This window comes from Astatotilapia calliptera, chromosome 3 (assembly GCF_964374335.1).
Source record: "Astatotilapia calliptera chromosome 3, fAstCal68.1, whole genome shotgun sequence".
Classification (NCBI taxonomy): domain Eukaryota; kingdom Metazoa; phylum Chordata; class Actinopteri; order Cichliformes; family Cichlidae; genus Astatotilapia; species Astatotilapia calliptera.
This window is the reverse complement of record NC_137424.1, coordinates 29,807,154-29,827,278: the sequence shown is the minus strand read 5'-3', so window position 1 is coordinate 29,827,278 and position 20,125 is coordinate 29,807,154. Positions and strand designations below refer to the sequence as shown.

At 44.7% G+C, this 20,125-nt stretch overlaps 1 protein-coding gene across 5 annotated transcripts in view; it reads left to right on the top strand.

Annotated features, from left to right (window-relative positions):
* Positions 1-20,125, top strand: part of kirrel1a (kirre like nephrin family adhesion molecule 1a) — a 32,584-nt gene that overhangs the window by 790 nt on the left and 11,669 nt on the right. For 4 of the 5 annotated variants that reach the window (XM_080299802.1, XM_080299803.1, XM_026160198.2 and 1 more), the window contains exons 2-7: positions 15,011-15,160; positions 18,545-18,694; positions 18,786-18,943; positions 19,069-19,219; positions 19,592-19,697; positions 19,883-20,031. In XM_080299802.1, coding sequence (XP_080155928.1) covers positions 15,011-15,160; positions 18,545-18,694; positions 18,786-18,943; positions 19,069-19,219; positions 19,592-19,697; positions 19,883-20,031 — 864 coding nt within the window. Of the gene's footprint in view, positions 1-5,099; positions 5,146-15,010; positions 15,161-18,544; positions 18,695-18,785; positions 18,944-19,068; positions 19,220-19,591; positions 19,698-19,882; positions 20,032-20,125 lie in introns of those variants that run through there. The other variant, XM_026160210.2, reaches the window with a different exon arrangement.

The window sequence follows — 20,125 nt, the reverse complement described above, 5'->3', positions numbered from 1 at the left end:
TGCTATCGCCTCTGAATGGCGTGTCAGTCAATGAGAGCTCTGCCACCATCTCCTGTAGTGATCCTCTGTGCTGAGAGGCAGCCGTCTCCCCCCCGTTTCCCCTCTGTCTGCCTCGCGCACACACACCTCTCTCCTGCTCTACCTGTGCGCCTCATCCATTTCACCCTCTCCTTTGGCGTCCTTTGTGCATTTAAGCAGCAGTAGCCGCCATGCATCTGCACCCCCTCCCAACACACCAACACACACACACCGTACCTGTGGGGTGCCAGGTATGCTATTGGCTTATGATAATCACAGCTGTAGCCGAGTTGCTAGGAAACAGGAGGCTGAAGGAGGATGAGGAGAGGATAATTTCTCTAAGCTACCTGTTTGATTGAGGCATATCTGTGTGTCTTTGTGATTGCACAGCCACAGCAGACCACCTATACCCCCCCCCCCCCCCCCCCCCCAATACACACACACACACACCCCTTCCCTCACCTTGGATGACCGGGGAGTAATGCAATGCTGGCTGCTGGGCGGCCAGGAGACCACTTCATCATAGGTAGGGGGCGTGTTTGGAGGAAAGGAAGGTATAGAAAAGGATGATGTCACCTAGTCTGCCAGGCTTTGTATTTTTTATTTTTTTTGCTTCTGCTCAGCATCCACCCAGTAAGTGCTGCTGAGGGTTCACATAAGCACGCGAGGATGTACACGTACTAGGGAGCAGGTTCGTCTTCGTCTACATATTTGCCAACCGATGCGGCAGCACCACCACCGATCCCCCTCCTCGCCACCCTGACCCCTTGTTACTGTCACATGCCGTTCCCATTTCTCCCCCCTCATAAACCATTCAGTCCACATGACTGAATGTGCATGAGACACACTTGCTCGCAGCCTGTTTTACATGTGTGAAGCCCTGCGTCCCATTGTCTGCTACAGCTGTATAATCCATTATTACTCCACGCTGCGCTCTCAAACCAGGAGATATCTGCTCTCTGAAGGCTCTCCCCGAGACGTGATTAGCAGGGCCGTACATGAGAGCTCAAATGTTGCCCAGAGATTTTTAAAAACATTTTGCACTGGGCTACAAAAACAGAAGAGGAGTTGACATAATCCAGAAAGAGCTGGAATTCATATCACCTCCAAAGAGATAACAGTTGCTTTCGGTTTGGGAGCACAATTTCTTTTGCTTCTGATCCCCACTCTTATCTCTTCATTAGATGGGTAAAACAGTATTCCATAGCCTGCAATTTGCTCACATATAATTGGCTGCTAGTGTTAATGATTGGATGGTTATTAGTGGAGCAGCTAATTAAAGCTTTGGAATATCAGAATGTTCTAAGGTATTTAAAGTCAATGCAAGCGTTAGTTTGTCTGTACTAGCAGCAGGAGTGATTGATTCAGGATCCCAGCCTTGTATCTACATACCAGCCTAGTAATAAGTCCTAAGCAAGCGCTGCCATTAATGCTGCTGTTAAATGTTACTGCATAATCAATCATTGCGAATTCGCTCCTTTAACTTATTAATGAGCGTTCAAGCCCCGAGGTTGGACTCGCAGCACTGCACCTATAGCCAGACCTCGGGCCTGAAATGCTGACGCGGACAAAGGCTCCAGTGCAGGTGTACCATTTGTCAGCCTCTGTCCTTTTGTGCACATCCAAGCCACGAGCTGCTGCTGCCTGTACTGTACTCTCCAGCCCTGAATCACACAGCCGGGCTGTGAATCACAGACCTCAGACGGATTCCTGTGTTGTCCTCAGCTAAGAAAATATTCACATGCTGGAAGAGTCAGACACACTCAGAGGGGATTTTACACCCAGAGAAAGAAGGGTTCCTCAGGGGTTGTTTGATCAGAGAAGCAGTGGTTCAACTGCAATATGTTAATGACTCAAAGTGGGCTGTAATAGCTCAAATAAAAATGAAGAATTGGGAAAGGCTCATAAAGAATCCAGTGTGGTGCTAAAACACTCTGTTAAAACTGCTGATTTACAACATTACATACATTCTTGCCAGTAATAATCTGTGGCATTTCCTCCCTCTGAATAAATTCACAGATTTCTTATCTCTGATTCAGGCATGGTTTCTTTTTCATTAGCATGGGAATATCCCATATCACACAACATATGGCGCTTTTTTATTGTCCTCACAATAAATAAAAGAAGGATTCTGTAGTTAGTCTGGGCTGATCTCACATAGACGAGCCTCACTTTTTAGCACATGAATGCATACTAGGAAAACAATATCCAGGGATCAAAAGTTTGCCACAAAATGATGCGATTCATTTGTTTCGACTCGGATGATGGCTACGGGAAATTAAAAAAAGAGAGCGCAGCACTAGTAACTGATGAAGAATAAAAGTTCCACCTACAGAAACTTGTCCTCCAAGTGGATTACCACTTTACACAACTATTTATAGCGATATGATGCTTTTTGAAAGCTCGCTGCTACGGTTTTTGAGGCTAACGAACCAGTTTTTTTCCCCTATACTGAGCTCTCTGTGGCTCAGAGTGTAGATCCGGAGTGACAGACTGTATGTAGCGAGGCAGAAGTCTGTTTTTAATTTTGATCCCAGTGAGCAGAGATATAGCTCTGCTGCATCCCACCGTTAATATGCGAATTGAGGTCACGGTTTTTATGTGATTCGAATGAAGCCTATTTACCAAAAAAGCATCTCTAATTGACATTAGCCACTGAAAGCAATCACTGAACCAGCTGTAATATAATGTACATGTACGCCCGTTGTTCCCCATTGGGTTCCATTCAATCAAGAAATTCTTGGCATCTCTGTCCCCCGCGGGTGTTTGTCAATGTGTGACATGTTGATTGCTTCTCTCAGTTGATATGTTTGTTTAAGGGCATTCCTCTGGACACGAGTGTCCTATTATGTTTTTTCAAGTGGCGCTCGGGAGGAGGAACGTACTCGCTTGCTCTCGGATGATCCAGCGAAAACCTCGAAGAAGTATGCAGTTGGATAATTCGCCGTCAGACTTGTGGTCCGAGATGAATTCGGTCAAAAGCGGGCACGCTTACTTGCAAGCATCCTCAGCAGCTATGCACGTAAATGTTCCTCAAGTGAAGCCCCAGGATTTAAAGGCCTCATAATCTGATTGTGTTTGACAGGCCGGCGGCCAACAAGTTATAAAAAGAAAAAAGAAAAAAAAAACTTCCCCTTAAAAATGTTTCTTTATGCACAGTCCCCCGAGCAAGAGAGAGGAACACTTTATCACATCTGACTGAATCTATTGGCCTTGTTATTTTCCAACATGGCACAGCCACATTTCTGTAGCAAGAAACAATTTGAGGTGATGGAGGGGTTACAGGAAAAAAAATAGAAAAAACCCCCAAACTTTTGGAAGGCAGGAAGGGGGACAGAGAGAGAGGGGGGGGTCGTCCTTTGGGCAGGTGGGTGAAGCAGGAATCGAGAGTGATTGCACTCTTTTTTTTTGTTTGTTTTAGAGGTGGTGAGGTGGGTGGGTGGCGGGGCAGTATTGAAGTGTAGGACGAGGTTGTGGATGAAAAGAAAAGCGAGCCGGGAGTGAGGAGAGAGGGACCAGGACGAAGGAGGAGGAGTGGTCGGGAGGCCAGCGGCATAGAGAAAGGGACTATTACTCAGGCTTGACTGCTCCCTCAGTGGGGACAGCAAAGCTGCTCATTCACACAGAATATGGTCGAGTCCGGTTCAAAGGCTACGTTTGCGCTGGAATCACAACTGATTGAACCCACATCTGAGGTGCCAGCCGAGCGCTTCCCCCGCTCCGTCCCCACTGAGGTTAATTGCCATTAGCCGGTGTCGCCGTTAACTTTCTTTTCTGCTCGTCTTTGACTTTCTGTCTCAGCGTGATCCCTTTTCTGCTTACCAAAGTTCATTCTTTCTCGCTTTCTGTTCCCTCCTGGACTTCTTTTTTTTTCACTCCCCTCCCCACCTCCACCACCACCATTACTTCTTCTCTTTCCATCTACCCCTTTCTCTCTTGCTCGCTCTCTAATAAGTTCCAGATGTGGTTCTTGCATTCCTCTGGTCGGTGGAGAGAGAAAGAGACGGGGTGGGGGGGTGGGGGGTGGGGTGGGGGTAGGGGGTTGGGGGAAGAGTGTATGAGTCGGGGAGGCAGTGGGGGGAGGGGACAGGAGGAGAAGCACATGAATTAAAACAGGGAGCACATGATGAGGAAGAGGAGCCCATGTACTTTATCACACAAAGAAATGTGTGCTAGAAAACATGCACACACACAGAGGGAGAGCGTGTTAGTGTGTCTGTGTTTTTGGGGGGTGCGGGTCCTGTAACCTCAAAAGTTTTGGGACATTCTCCTCCTCCTCCTCTTCTTCCCTCTCTCCCCCGCCTCCTCCTCCTCACCCCCTCCCTCTTCAGGAATGTGGCCTACGCTGATGATGTCACTTCATTTCTCTGCTCTCCCAGTTTCTGCTGCTCAGCAGGGACAGGGTCTGAGAGAGAGAGAGATTTGACTTGTTCCATCCATCTTTCCTTTATGATAAAAGCATTAGGGTCAGCCGTCCAACTAAATCGGTTACCACAGCGCGGCAACGCTCGCTGTCCTCATGTCATCGACTATAACAGCCTGCAGGCTAAAATGTTGCGGACTGCAAATAATGAGCGAGCCGTCTTTTAGTTATAATAATCATCAATGGCTTCAGAGTCGAGTCCTTAAAACAATGTTCTGCGCGTGCTTTACTTTTGTCAGACTACAGCTGCCAACTTAATGCTCTACCCTCAAGGCTATGTTTACCATAACCCAGTGTGCCCAAGTTCTTAGAAGCAGATTAACCCAATTTACATTTTGCCAAGTCATCAGGAGTTTATATGAAGACACACTGTATAGCCAAAAGTATGTGGACTTCAACAATTTAGGGCAGGGGTGGGGAACTCCAGGCCTCAAGGGCCCGTGTCCTGCAGGTTTTAGATCTCACCCTGGGTCAACACACCTGAATCAGATGATTAGTTCATTACCAGGCCTCTGGAGGACTTCAAGACATGTTGAGGAGGTAATGTAGCCATTTAAATGAGCTGTGTTGGATCAAGGACACATCTAAAACCTGTAGGACACCGATTCTTGAAGCCTGAAGTCCCCCGCAACCCCTGCTTTATGGAAATCTTTCCTCAAGATCTTGGGCGCTGATGTTTGGCGATCTTCCAGTTTATCCCAAAGGTGGGGGGTGCAGCTGATTGGATGGAGGGTTCTGTGCAGGCTGGTCAAAGTTCTTCCACAACAAACTGATAATGTGATAAAGCTGGAATGTGTCTTTCCCAAACTGTTGGCAAAAAGGTGTTTAAAACACCACTGCGTTATTAAATCATTTTCTCTAACTGGAACGAGTTAAAAAGAACAAAAACACAAGTGCACTACAGTTTTGGGGACTATACCAGCTGTTGACAAAGTCTATTGCTGTTTTGTGTTATTTTTTTCTTCCATGCTTTTGCATCATATTTGACATTTTTTGTACGTCGTCTTAAGAATCTGACTAGGTAAGTAAACCATGAGTCAACTGCAGTTGTGGAACAGCTCAACATCTTGCTGTTGGAGTCTGCTGAGTTGGCCACCATTTGTTTTGTTGTCTTTTGGTGGGAGTGATTTTTAATTTTTAAAAAATTGTATGTTATTTTTTTAAGTTTTCCAACTGCATTGCAACATATTGCCTAACACAAATATTTGGCCCACGTAGAAAGCTACGATACAGATCAGTGAGTTAAAAAAAGCAGATGTTTGCTTTTGTGAAAATCGTTTTCTGTATTTCTTATCCTCATCCCAGAAAGCCTCGCTTTCTAGTGTGTTTTGGTATCTGCTGTTAACAAAGAAGCTTTCTTTTCAAAGAGACACGAGACACTGGAGGTGATATTGGACAGGGGGGAAGGGGGTGGGGGTATGTATGAATATTATTACACTCTAGCAGGTCAAGGCCCCCAGCTTTTATGGGATGCTTTTACTGACAGATGACATTGCAAGAGGCTACAGTACATACCAATAAAATTAGATTGCTCTGGATTGAATTAAAGCAGACCTTGGAAGGGCTGATTTATTGATGGGATGCTGCTTGTAAAATAGTCTTGCTGGATTCTGTCTCTGCACCATACTGTAACACGAGGTGGATTGAGGGACCTTGCCTGCTTGCCCGATCTCGAGGATTTCGGAGGCAGTGTGGCTGCTAACTATCGTCAATGTGGAACCACTGCTGGGAATCACAGGTTCATTATGATATTGATTGTGCCATTTGAATTCGGTGGCGACCCATGTGGCGCAAGCTACACAGTGCATATCTGCAGAGTAGCAGCTTGATATGTATGTATCCTCTTGTTCCAGCTTATCCAGAGGACAGCTATTGTTAGTTCTGCTCACCCTTGGTTACAGCAGAGTATCTTTTGTCAGTCGCTCGGCACGCTGGCCGCACAAAGGCTTGTGGATTACCAGCGACAGGCCGGCTTTCCAGCGATTGAGCATATTCATGTGGCCGTAATGTGTCAGAAGCCTCATCCGTGAATTATCATATTACCCACTAGTGATCATAGGGTTGCCATGGCCACTGTGTCTATCATTGTGTCAGTGGTCCTCACTGGGCTGTAGCCATGGTAACAATGTCTGTAACAGAGGTTTGGTACAAATAAAGCTCTTCAGATGTGAAATGTATGAGTGGAGCCCCAGAGAGTGGAAGGGTGGCACACGCACACTTTCCCAGCGCAAATATTCATGGAAAAACGACTCTGCACACCTTCACAGGAGCACGTGTGCACACAGTTGTATCAAAAACGGACAAACAAAGACCGAGGAATAATTTTCACCCCCCCTCTCCACCTGCTATTTCCAAATAAACCTGCCTCCAGAAGAAGAAAGATGTGCACAGAGATAGGAAGGGGGGGATAAGGTGGAAGGTGGAGGGGAGAAGGAGTAATAATTTCTAAGTAAGATGCCTGCCAGACAAAAGAAAGTGAATAAGCAATGAGGAAGGGGCATGGCCACAAAAGAGAGGAAGAAAAAGAGGGGTCGCTAACTGCAAGTAAGGGGGAGGACGGCTAGGTAAGGTGACAGAGGAAAGGAGTGAGCGGGCAGACAATGCGGCAAACAAAGGAAGGAGTCTCTGAGTCTTTCTGTTCTCTCTCCCCTCTGCCCTAATCTTCCCTGTGCTCCGTCCCCACCTCCAGGAGACACCTTTGTGTTTGAGTGACACGGTGTCAGCAGGCGCAGCGGGTCGCCTCCTTTCATTCGCTGCCTCTCTCCATCTATGTGACTTGCTTGTTCCTATAGCGCCGTCACCATGGTGATGGGTTATTATGGCCATCCTGCCAGGCGGCCATGTTGTTGAAAGAAGACAGGCACAGGTGGTAGAGTTCCCACAGCCAGCTAAATAAATGGAGAACGTGAATACACTTGAGTTAGCGCTAAAAGCTTTGGCTGATTTATCAATTAGACATTAATTGATCGTAGTTTTGATAGTGGAAGGTTTGTTTTAGTCTTTAATTTTAATATTTGAAACAATCTGAGCACTGCAGGGTAAAATGTGCTATAGAAATGAACTATTTAAGAAGGGAGGCGTTCAGCTGCGTAAGTATCAGGGTTTGGTCTGAGGATAAACTGAATCTGTCTGCGCTAGGTTTGGGTGATATGTTTTTGCCCAATTTGCCAATCTGACATTGCCTGTCCAACAACTGGTGACTACAGATATGTTTGAAGAGTTGTGTGTGCAACTGGTGCTTTGCTTCATGGTATTTAATATTGACCAGGTCTACACAGGACTTCATATGCTAGTCTCTATCTCAATTCAGCAAAAAGAATGGAGACTTCAATTTAGCCATGAGTTTTCATGGAAGCAGATCACTCAGTTAGTATAAAAAAAGCACGGTGAGCTGATTATCTCCTGTCAGGCCATGGAAGATTATTAATTTGGGTTATGATTATCATTTTTTACTCAATGTCCAATCACAGTGAGGGGAGGAAGGCGAATTCTATACCAACCAAACGTCACATCCTGCTTGTAACAGTGCTGAATAAGATTGAAGGATATGTTAATGTCACTGTTGAGTGGGTCTACCGCTGCCTCCATGTGCCTGAAAAGCACTTACTAGATGGGCCAAACACATGCTTCGGTATACACATCCCCTCAGTGGAAATGTAGCAATGGAATAGACCAGGATTTATATGGCAGTTTTCCTGTCTTACTGATGACCCAAAGTGCTTTAGACGACAAGACGTTTCATCTCTTGCATCACATACATTTTGTGCTGGCAAAACTTTTGAAGAACCAAAAAAAGACATAAAAATACTTATTATATTTCAGTGGCACGTGATGGGGATACATGAGGTGAGTAATAACAAACACAGTGTTATTTCAGTATCTTAAACACTGATGTGGGTTCAGAAATACACAACAGGTGCTTCCCTGCTTATTGTTTGAAAGAAATAAGTAGTTTTAAAGAATCACCATAGACTCACATGTGAGTATATTTTATTGACCTAACAAAGAGACAATTAATAAATACATTGAATAAATATATTTATTTAATGTAATTAAAAATTCTTGCCATTCATCGCATATAGAGTAAATTAAAATGTATGTAGGCTACATAGTCTGAGTATTTTTACACGGTGCGGTAGGGCTTTAAAACCTCATATATCCAAATCAGTTTTTCAGGAAGAAAAAACAAATATGATCACAGAGCGACACACACACAGCTACTTGTACGCTATATACAGCAAACAGCGAGAGGGTGAGCCAGTGCGACTCCTATGGCTGCAACTTTGTCCTGAAACAATGATGTCATCCTCCATCACACTTCACAGCTCGGTGTCTGTGGACCTCGCCGTCTCTTTGTTCTCCCGCTCCTGCATCTCATTTTCGGCAGCCCCTCCATAGCACCAACGCATCGGCCACACACGGCGGCGATATGGAATTAGAGAGATAACAGAATCAATTTAGAGGGGATTGATTAATGGCGAACACAGAGGGAGTGAGGGCTGAAACAGAGAAATAATGAGAGCCCAGCATAGCCGTCTGGCTATTAATTGAATAGGTGGAGGGAGGATGAGGTCATTGAAAAATGTTTTTTCAGGAAAATGGGTGTACCAAGCACGAGGGAGGGTTTCATCAGACACAGATGCACATACGCGGGTGCGCTCGTAGACGCGTTTGTACAGAAAACTTTTTTTGGGCAGTTACTTTACACGTCAGCTGTTGCTATGGTGACGCAAGTCCGTGATCCAGCCGAGGCGGGGGATTGGCTGGAGGAGAGCGAGGGAGAGGAAGGCAGGGGGACTTTGTCGGAGGGGTACGGGGAGGGGGCCAGACACAAAGATAATTAGATCGATGCATAACAATCCATACAAATGGCTTTTTATTTAATAGCATCTAATTCAATGAGACTGAATGCCACCAGTCAAGCCTTTGCCAGAACTGTGGATTGCATGGCATCACTTCCAGCTTTGTCTCATATCCCACTGAGGTGAAGCAAACGTGTGTTTAAAAGGTGCAAACAAGTTTTGACAGTCGCCACCTAACAGCAGAATGTGCGGCACTTTCAGAAATGGGGGACGTATAAGGAGCACACTCGCTAAAAATAGCTCTGAACGTCTTTGCACGCATAAACCTTTTCGGTGATTTTCAAATGGATGGTTCATTACCTTGCTATTAAAACACCATTGCGTGGTGCGAGAGGTGCTCCCGGGGGAAACTGCTGTAGTAGTTCACACTGTGGCGATGTGTGGCCATGCTTTTGGTGAGTCACCCGACGAGGCAGCATGCGCTCGCCTTTGGCTTTGTGTGTGCATTGACAAGCAGAGGTTGGTGTCTCAGTGTCTGCAAGGGGCTGTTGTCCTTAGCCCCAGATTAATCCTAATCCCTTTCCAAACTTTGGCTAGGGCTGTACTTAATCCCAGACCAAACCGAGACCTATTCCCAGCGGAGATGAAGATGCGCCGCTGGCTTGATGGTTTACGCCAAGCTGTGGTGTGATCCATGTTCAGGAAACCGCCTCTGTGTGTCAATTATATGGTTGGGGTTTTGAGTGGTTGTGTTTATGTGTGTGTTGACAGGAAATGGTTTGCCCATGTGGCGAAGGTTAGGTCATCCTTGCAGCCTATTTGTGTGCGGGCGCGTGCGTGTCTGCAAGCATCCCTTTGTGACCGTAGTTTGTGTGGGGACAGGGTGCTCGGAGTCTCCCGGTGGTGTCTTGGGGATCGGTGACTCAAAGAAATCAGGACACACTCTAAATTTGTCACTGCAGCATAACCCACATAATGAGAGAATACAAGCTCTCTTGCATGCACTCTCCTGTCTTTCCTTCACTCTGGCTACTCGCCGCTTGTAGATTTCCTTCTTTAAACACACAGAGACGAGCACATACACTCATGTTGACAAGTGTTAACTGTGTAATATGGAAATCAGAAGGCGATGAGCACATGTTTAAATGAGTCAATGTTTTCAGTCTTCAGCCTTTGCATGGGTGTTTTCTCTGCAGATTGTGTAGCCTCCACTCAGGAGTATTCAGTTTGGATTATGTTTTTGGTTTACTGAGGGAATACCTTCAGCTACCGTAGCAGAGGTGGTGGAAGGAAGGATTTACTTGCCCTCAGGCTACTGTCGAGGTTGCGGGGTAGTTTAAACCCAGATAAACTCTCTTTACACCATGTATAACTGAGAAAGGCTTGTCACGCTTTTTAAGACGCTATAAATCCACACTCCGCATCCCAGTAATTAGCTTTAGAAAAGTGCAACTTTCATTTAATTGGGGTGCATGCAGGAAAATTAAAGGACAAATCTACCATCAAAAATCTGCCATCGACAGTGATCTTTTTTTGTAATGGCAGGCAATATCCAAGCTAATTCTTCCTTTTCTACCTTAATCACCTCTGCATTAATGTTTTATTTACATTAACTGCTCAAGGCACACTGGATCTTTACACACTGTACCATCTCATTAGATCTGGCGTATGAGAAACAGATTCCAGCCACTCCTTTGATTTATCTTGTGCAAAGAGAGCATGCCACACCAACGCACTGCAGTCAGCATTTCTTTATTTCCAATGGAAACGAAGACGTTGTTCATAATGACAATCCCACTGAGACTTATTATCCCTGCTGTGTTTTGTGTGTTTCGGCAATAGACTGTACAGACTTTTTTATGAAATCTCCTGAAGTCTTGATGGCAGTATTTTGGTTGCTGTCAGGTAGTCTTTTTTTCCTGGAGCCAAATGTAAATATATTTGGACAATAGGGCCGCCACAAACAATTATTTTGATAGTCGACTAGTCACCGATTATTTTTGCGATTAGTCGACTAATCAGATCATGCATCCATTGGACGTAAAACGTACAAATAAAATACTGAAAAAAGCCAAACAATAACATTTTAAGTTATGTATATATCATGTTTAACCTGAGTAGTGAAAGACAGCGGTGGGTTTGAAAACGATTTGCCAGGTGTCCGGTGTTCTCACTGGCTCTAGTGAGCCTAGAACCCCGGCTAGCTATCGAGCTAGTGGGTAACAGACGTCTCCGAAAACGTCGGAGCGCTTTTGAAAATATGTGGTGTCTTGATAAACTGAGCAGATATTTGAGGTTTACACAGCTACATTCTCGCCTGAAAATACGTTAAACGTTTATTTTGTCACCCAGAAAGAATAATAAGAGTAACATTAAAACTAACTAGCTGCCACCATTGTTGGAAACTGAGCAGGGCCGCGCTGGGCCACCCTATGAATTCTGGGATAGGTTGGGCCACGAAGTATACATCCGACCCATCCTTCAAATCTGGAGAAATGAAGGGCGCATTTGTCGGAGTCTTCGAATTTGGACAGCCTTCGTCGTGTCGCTGTAACGTAATTGGCCTACAAATGTGGGCAGAGGAGGATGTGGTTCCTGAATTTGGACACAGCTACGATACCGGACACAGCTTCTTCTTCTTCAGGGGCTTAACAGCAGCTGGCATCCTTGTACATGCAGTGCTGCCATCTTCTGTTTCAGTCCGTTATTACACTCTAGGATATCTAAGAGCATCTAGCTCAGTCTGCATCTTTTGGTACTCTTTTGGCTGTGTGGCTACACTCCAGACATAGATACCTATTTGAGACTTTTACTCACCAGAATTAAAGCAGACTTTTTCAGCAAATAGATCTATTGCACAAGAAATTCAGCTGACTAATTCCATTTTGGAACATGTATACAAAAGCTGGATGTAACCACTGTTACACTGATTTTACTCGCTGATTCTTTTGTGAAGCCCAGATCTTTTATTGGCTTTTCTTAAACGTCTTGGTTTTTTCAAACCGGATATGATGTGAATCCGACTGTGAAGCTGGGGAACGCCCTGTTCTCATTGCTTAAGAACTTGCAAATTGCAATCAGCATACCCTAGTTTATCCATAGGCCTTTGTACTAGTACAAGCCTTTTAGCAATGTAAGGAGTCTATAACTGTAGCCCATTAGTGATAATGCAGGTTTTCAGAACCTGGAAGCTACATCCATCTTTTATATACCGTCAGTGTTTTAGAACCAGCCTCCTGATGGGAGGAACTGCGGGCACTTAATTTTTCAGGTTCATTTTTCACTCGCAGTGTCTTCTGCTTGGTTTGAGCACATTGATTTGACTGTGCAGCTTGCAACTTTGCTTGATTTTTAAATCACAGCAATGAAAACCCGTTAGAAAACAAACAGAACTAAAAAGAACATTAATCTGGCATTGCGTGCACGGGAGTATGTAACATAAGTTTTTTTCCAACGAAGCTGCACCCACTTCAATCAGTCAGGCAGCATACAGAGAAAAACATGGATACGAATCTTTAATAATGCAAATAACACAAACGTGTTTTCGTGTGTGTTAATGAGGAATCTGTTGCTTACGGTAAGAGGATATTGAAGGATGATTTCCGGCCCTTTAAGAATTGATGTTCTTTTAGTTTCAAAACAGACAGATGTAGATTCTAGTTTGATTGTTGATTTGTCAGCGTTAGACAGCAATCACAAGTTCCTTATTTATCTCAACACAGTGAGTCAGGCTTGTATTGAGTGCCCATTAGGAGGATCATGTAGCTTTGGACTAATGTGCTTGCTCACTACTGAGAGATGACTTTTCATTATTCTTAGTTAAAAGCCTTTAATTAAGAACATTTTACTCCCTTCTTCTCATGGCTACTCACTTTTGCTCTGTCATCTTTTTTTAATCTTAATTCATCGATTTAGTTCTTTGGGGTCCTCAGGGAGCAGATTAAGGACTAGAATATGTTTTTTGGGGCAACACACTGAATTATTCTTGGTATGCATGCTGCAAAGCTCCATCTGCATCCAGTTCCCTTTTCACCGTGTATCCTTGCACACCTCCTTTATCTTCAGAATATTAATGTGCTGCACTGTCAGGAGCCATTGTTGTGATTGGTACAGAAATCTTTTTGCATGACTGGGTTCTTTTGTATTATCAGGCATATTGAACCTCTGCAGATCACACCAAATATGACATGATGGGGAGAGAGTGCATGTCTGTGTTTGTGAAAGGGATGGGGAATGCGAGAGATGGGCACTGAGGGTCATGATGGGGAGGCAGGAGGTGGGGTGCGGAGGCATATGGCAGTTGTTAAAAAAAGTGAGAGAGATGGAAACCTTTGGAAAAGCGCTGGAGGGCTCAAAGAGAGTGTGAGGGAATGAGTGAGAAAGAGGGTGTAAGGGAAACAGAAGGGCAAAACAAGTGATAAAAAAAAGTGGAGTGGACAAGTGAGAAGAAGAGATGGAAATGGCAGAAGGTGAAGAAAAAAGGAGTGAGGGGAAAAAGCGAGAGGAGAGAGAGATGGGTGAATGGGGGGATGAGAAAGAGAGGGAGAGAGAAAGTGCTAGAGGGCTGATATTTAATGTGATAAATGAGTTGTGACAGTCCGCCTCAAACCCCCTTCCAACCAGCAAAGGAGAAGCAACACAGAAATAGAAAGCATTATGGGTAAAAGGATATATACGGCGTTATGTATGTAGATAGAAAGAGAGAGGTGTGTACACACTGTAGGAAAGGAGAGGTGGAGGAAGCAAAAGGACAGTTATAGACAGAATTATAGATGTACAAAGTGAAGGAGGCGAGTGGGGATGCATACATATACACCAAAAGCAGGGAGTGACGCGAAGCAATTTGGGTAAAGGACGTACAACGTTACAGAGAGAGAACAGAAGAAGAGAGGCAATGACAAAGGAGGAGGAGGAAGGTGGGGGCTGGGGGGGGGGGGGGGGGTGTACAATGCAGCAGTGGGTTAATGATCTACAGTACGAGATTCTTCGAAATAACAAGTGGGAGAGAGGGAAAAAATGGAGGCGAGAGACCGAATGGAAAGACTGAAGATTTGAAGCAAATCTTGCAGCGGCTGTCTCTCGTGTATCGTACGTGCACCATGTCTTCAGGGGACACCTAATTACAACTCGTCATCGTACTGCATGAAACAGTGGCTGAAGCCCCCCCCCCCCCCCCCCCCCCACACACACCCGTTTTCCTCATGGTGGTAGTGGGCTACAAACTGGAGTGAGAGAGTGTGGTAGACAATGACAGCCACTGTAGTTTTGGTTGGGGAGTGGAAGCCTGGGAGATGACTCATAGGCAGGAATGAAGAAGGGAGAAACAAGAGGGAAACGAGAGGGAGGATCGGGGAGTTTTGGAGAAATAAAAGTCAGGAGTGAGGGAGAAAAGGGGGTGTGAGACACCCTATGGCTGAAGTTGTCAGTTTGATCTCCTCTCGTGAGTGAGCGTTGACTGCCTCTTCCACTTCATTCTTTCTCTTTCTTTCTTCTCCAGTTCTGCTCTGATTTGCTCTTTTCTGACACCCCTGTCTCACCACGCTGTTCTTTGCTGCCCTGTCACTTAATGCCCACGAGCCACTGTGTGATCAAACGTGGTAATTATGGCCTTCCGTTGCTGCTGGGAGAATAAAGTTTGAATCAATTAGCCATAAAAGGTATAGGCCGATACACTTGAACGAATGATTTTTACTTAAGCTTCTCTTTAGAGTGTACACATAAAAATATCTTATAATTCCATAACTTATCCCTCTGTTTTCTCCACCAGTTTGGACAGCGAGATTCTCTCAGGAGCCAGCAGACCAGTCGGTGGTGCGGGGCCAGAGGGTGATCCTGTCCTGTGTTGTATTCAACTATTCTGGCATTGTTCAGTGGACCAAAGATGGCTTGGCTCTGGGCATTGGAGAGGACCTCCGAGGTGAGACATCATACAGCCTCCCGAGGCCCTTCTTTCACTCAGTTAAGCATGTGACTAAGATTGTTTTATTATTAAAGCTGATTCTGATATCTTTGGATCGCAGCAGCTCTCGGGCTACGTTTCATGCTGCGTCTTTAGAGAAGCAGAAATTTTGATAGTGTCTGGACTTCCCCCCCCCCCCCCCCCCCCCTGATTCTCCATTCATGAGGTGTCTGGCCTACAATATTTACAGTGCACATGGGTAAAGTTGTACTGTGCTATGGCACCAAGCTAAAAGTGGGACTCCAGAAGGCATCAAGGTGCTACAATTGTTTAGTTTCTTTTTGTTTTGTTTGTGTGACTTTTTCCGACAATCAGCAAAAATTGGAAATGCACAAACCAAAGTACATGCAAGGCAAACGGGATGACTGAATTCCACCTTAATGAGAGCTTCTGCACCTGCCACAAAGTCCGAGTAGTAGGGCAGTTATTGGAATAGCTTGATAGCATGTTGAAAGGCTATAGAAATAGTGCAGTGATTTGCTCTTAAAGTTTGGAGGTTTTATTAAAAGTTCTTTAAAGCCATGTGAGTCTCAGCTGTGCTTTGGGCTAAATGTGATCATCAGCACAAAACTACCGTCTATGATGGCCTCACAAAATAAAATAGTTAGCAAGACAAAGTTGCTAGAAGCCTGGCTCCAACATCATGGCCTTGAAAGGGTTTTTCAATTGGACTGGTTAACACTGAGGACTGCCACTGATATTTGTTTTTGTAATGAATTAATCTGCAGAGTACTTTCTTGATAGGGTAATGAATCGCTTTGTCTAAAAGTAAACTGGTAATAATTTCCATAACCCAATGCCACATATTCACATGGTTTTAGTTGACCAACAGTAACCACCAAACATCATCCATTCAGTGTGATGCTGTGTATGCTAAAGAAAAACAGTTAGACTTTCACCGGGTCTATGCTGTGGCATGGTAGAAACATTGTTGCTTTTGTTTCTCTTGTGGACTTTGAGAGTTTTGTTAATAAAGCCACATTGTGAATGATACACTCTTGCTCAGTGTTACTAAAGCCTGTCTCATTGTAACTGTGGTATCTACTGGTTACTAAGTGTTTTTGCTGGAGAAAATGTTGGTTACAGGTGTGCCTGCGCGAGTTTCCCACAGTGATAAAAGAGGATACTGTCATATTAAAAAAAAGACACAGATGTCGCATCACTTACTGTTTATTACACTCACAAATATCCTTTTTGATAAAGTTAAGGCTGGACCAAGTATAGGCTGATAGGGGCTCATTTCATTGTTGGGCTGTTCTCCAGAATCCTGCGAGTGTCTTTGCATTATAATTCAAAGCACCTTGAGGTGATTTGTTGTGATTTGGTGCTGTATAAATACACCAGAATTGAATTGGAATCAGATTGTTGTGACACACTGTGTACATCATTCAGCTTATGATATTTTTAGCCATTTCCTCCACATATCTTCAGTTTTTTTGATGGGAATTTCTAAACTCCCTTGGGCAGGTTTTGTAGACACCCTTCATTTTGACTAAGGAACATCACCACCTCTGTATTATTAGCAGTGGGTGACACTGATTAGCTGCCTGCTGATTTTTATTGAAAGGGCGATTCATCGCTATATACGTAACCCTCCTTCTGTTATGAAGCTCTCTGCCTGTACTGTTTCCATTTTTACCTCACATGATTCCTAGTCTGATTTTGCCTGACTTGGGCAAAACTCGGGGGCAAATGATGCATCTCATCGCTTGTTTCTAACATTGTCAGAACTGCACTGATTAGCCCAAAGGGACTAATGCTGGGGCTGTGCAATTACTGGTCTAAACAAGTGGGTACATTTTTAACTGATTGGTCCAGAGGGGCACTGCATCATCTGTCTCATGTTGTTGCCTTGCATTTGTTGTTATTGTTTTTCTGCAGATGTTGTCAATTTATAGTGTACACATTTTTTTCTGCTTGGCTCTGGATTACTTTTGTTTCACCATTTATTCCTCTCCTCTCCTCTCCTCTCCTCTCCTCTCCTCTCCTCTCCTCTCCTCTCCTCTCCTCTCCTCTGTCATCTTATTCCTTTGTGACCTTCCCATCTAAGATCCCTTGTTCCTTTCTTTCTCCTTTGCTCTCCTTCTTTCAGCTGCCACTGTTGCACTGAGGCCTCTCTCATATTCTTCTTTTAACTTGTCGGGCTCGTCTCTCCTTAGCTTGACACACTCTTATTTCATCCCCTCCTCTTTCTGTCATCTCTTTCTCCTTCGGCCTGTCCTTGTCTGTCCTGCCTTTTCCTCATTCCTCCTTACTTTAGTTGATTCATATTATTACTGTAACAGTCTAGTGCCTAAAGCTTGAAAAACAAACCCCCCCCCCAAAAAACAAAAACGTGAATGAACACTGGCCACTTAGTGCACACATACTCTCACTGTGTGTGTGTTGTTTGTGTATGGAGCACTGTCCCTCTGCCCCCCACCACCATCCCTGCTTCTCTGGGCTTTTCATACGCTTTCTCGCCCTCAACATTTCACATGCAAATGCACGCATATACAAGGCACACGCATGCACAAATGCATGCAGAAAGAAGGACGCGCAAGGTTAGGCGAGCTGCAAGGCTCAGTTCAGAGGCTGCACATGCAAACGGCAGCAGAGATCTATTTTTTCACATGTGAACTACGTCTGGGCAGCAAACATGAATTCTGCACCATGGACTAGAGTCGATGTGAGTCCTCTAAAACGTTGCTGTCATAATGCATTCATCTTTTCCCCCTGCTGGGTAAAGAGAGCAGGGATGCCACCTAATGGTGAGAATGTATAGTGTATTGTCACACAACTGGGTTGTATGCTGGATGGGGGAAGGGAAGATTACAAGGCTGTGTCTCGTGTGTGTGTTTTACTGTGCATGCGCATCGTGAAACTAAGTGAATGCATGCTTGTTTTTTTTAAAATCAGTCACGTCATGTGGCCGTGCTTTGCTCTGTTGTCCTTTACGCTGATGGTTAAAAGGTCCAATTTCTACCTCACGTATGACACATATCTGATGATTGAAATCTGCGTGAACTTCAGCAAGCTGCAAGATATTGCAGAATATGTTGGGCCCTTGAAGCATGTGACTATGGGTAGTTAGTATTTGAAGGTTCAAATATAAAAGATGAATAAAATAAAAAAACATAAGCACACAAGACAACATTGATACGTGGGAATAGATTTGAGACTACAGCTAAAATGTCAACATAAGAGTGGAAATACAGATTAAAAATGTCCCTGTTGCTTGTCTTTTTATTGTTTTCAGATGTGCCGGAACCCTAAACAGATATACAAAGCAAGCAATAATATAATATGCACTCTTTGTTTGTTGTGAAGCTATATCCTTGGTTTGTGTATGTGTGTTCCCAGCCTGGCCCAGGTACCGTGTGCTGCGGGTCCAGGAGTTGGGCCAGTACAACCTGGAAATTCTGTCAGCTGATCTGTCCGATGACTCCCTGTATGAGTGCCAGGCGCCAGATGCTGCCCTGAGGTCCAGAAGGGCCAAACTCACTGTCCTCAGTATGTTTGTGTGCATCTGTGTCTTTGCACATGACTATGGGATGCACGCGAGACGGTGTTTGATTCTAACTGCGCTCTTTTTCTGCTGCAGTCCCCCCAGACGACCCAGTGATTGATGGGGGTCCGGAGGTACTGCTGAATGCAGGGGAGTCCTACAACCTGAGCTGTGTGTCTCGAGGGGCAAAGCCGCCCTCCATGATCGAGTGGCTCAAAGATGGTCTACCTGTGGAGGGGGCTAACAGCATCACTGTAAACCTAAAAAGACAAACCCACACATGAGCCTAGAAATACTGAACACACATACACAGTATCTGCAGTTCTAACACTCCTATATGTGCGTATCTCTCTCTGTCTTCCTATCCTCCAATCATCAGGAAGTGCTTCCAGACAGGAAGCGGGTGACCACACGGAGCTATCTGCCTATCCAGCCGGTTGACACCGATACTGGGAGGAACTACAGCTGTGTGGCCACCAATCTGGCTGTTCCCACTGGCAAAAGCACAACCGTCACTCTTAACGTGCACCGTAAGCAGTGATTTTCTTAATACAGACAAGTTAGCAAACTGAGAAGAAAAATAATGTATTCCACATCTCATTCAGATTCCTTGACTGAAGGATAAATACATATATTAACAGCAAATATTGACTACAGAGACAAACACAAATATAATGACTGTTCCCCCTGCTACTTTTATTATTATTATTTTTATGACAAAAAAGAACAAGCATCATAATTTTGAATGTATACCATCTGCCACCAGATAAAAGCTTTTATAGCAGCTATTAAGTAATGCGCGGCAGCCATTTTGCATCAGCCTGTCCTCCAGATTGCTGCATGCATTAGATGTGCTAGGGCCTGGTCTTATGTGAGTCTCTTTTGCTCTCTCTCTCCTCCAGATTCACCAATAGTGACCTTGTCCATTGAGCCTCGCTCTGTCCTAGAAGGGGACAGAGTCACTTTCACCTGCCAGGCTCACGCCAACCCTCCTATCATGGGCTACAGGTCGGCTTCATTCTCATTTTCAGCATGCTTCTTAAAGTAGCTGCTACAAAGTCAAAGTGACAGATTTTAGTTTCAAACTAAGTTATCAAACAATTTTAGGTTTCAATTCATGTCACACATGCTACTCATCTTTGTGTTTTTCCGGGTTTTTTTTAGTACATCTAACGCACTGTATTAAATCCTAGATGGGCTAAGGGCGGCGTGGTGCTGCAGGGTGCCAGGGAAAGCGTGTTCACCACCAAGGCCGACCACTCTTTCTTCACCGAGCCGGTTTCATGTCTTGTTTTCAATGCTGTGGGAAAAACCAACGTCAGCATCTTGGTGGACGTTCACTGTGAGTCACACTGTAGTCATCTCACTATGTTCAATAAGTTGCGGCCCACTTCACTCACTACGGTCCAGAGTCAGAGGGATAAAACACACCGTTG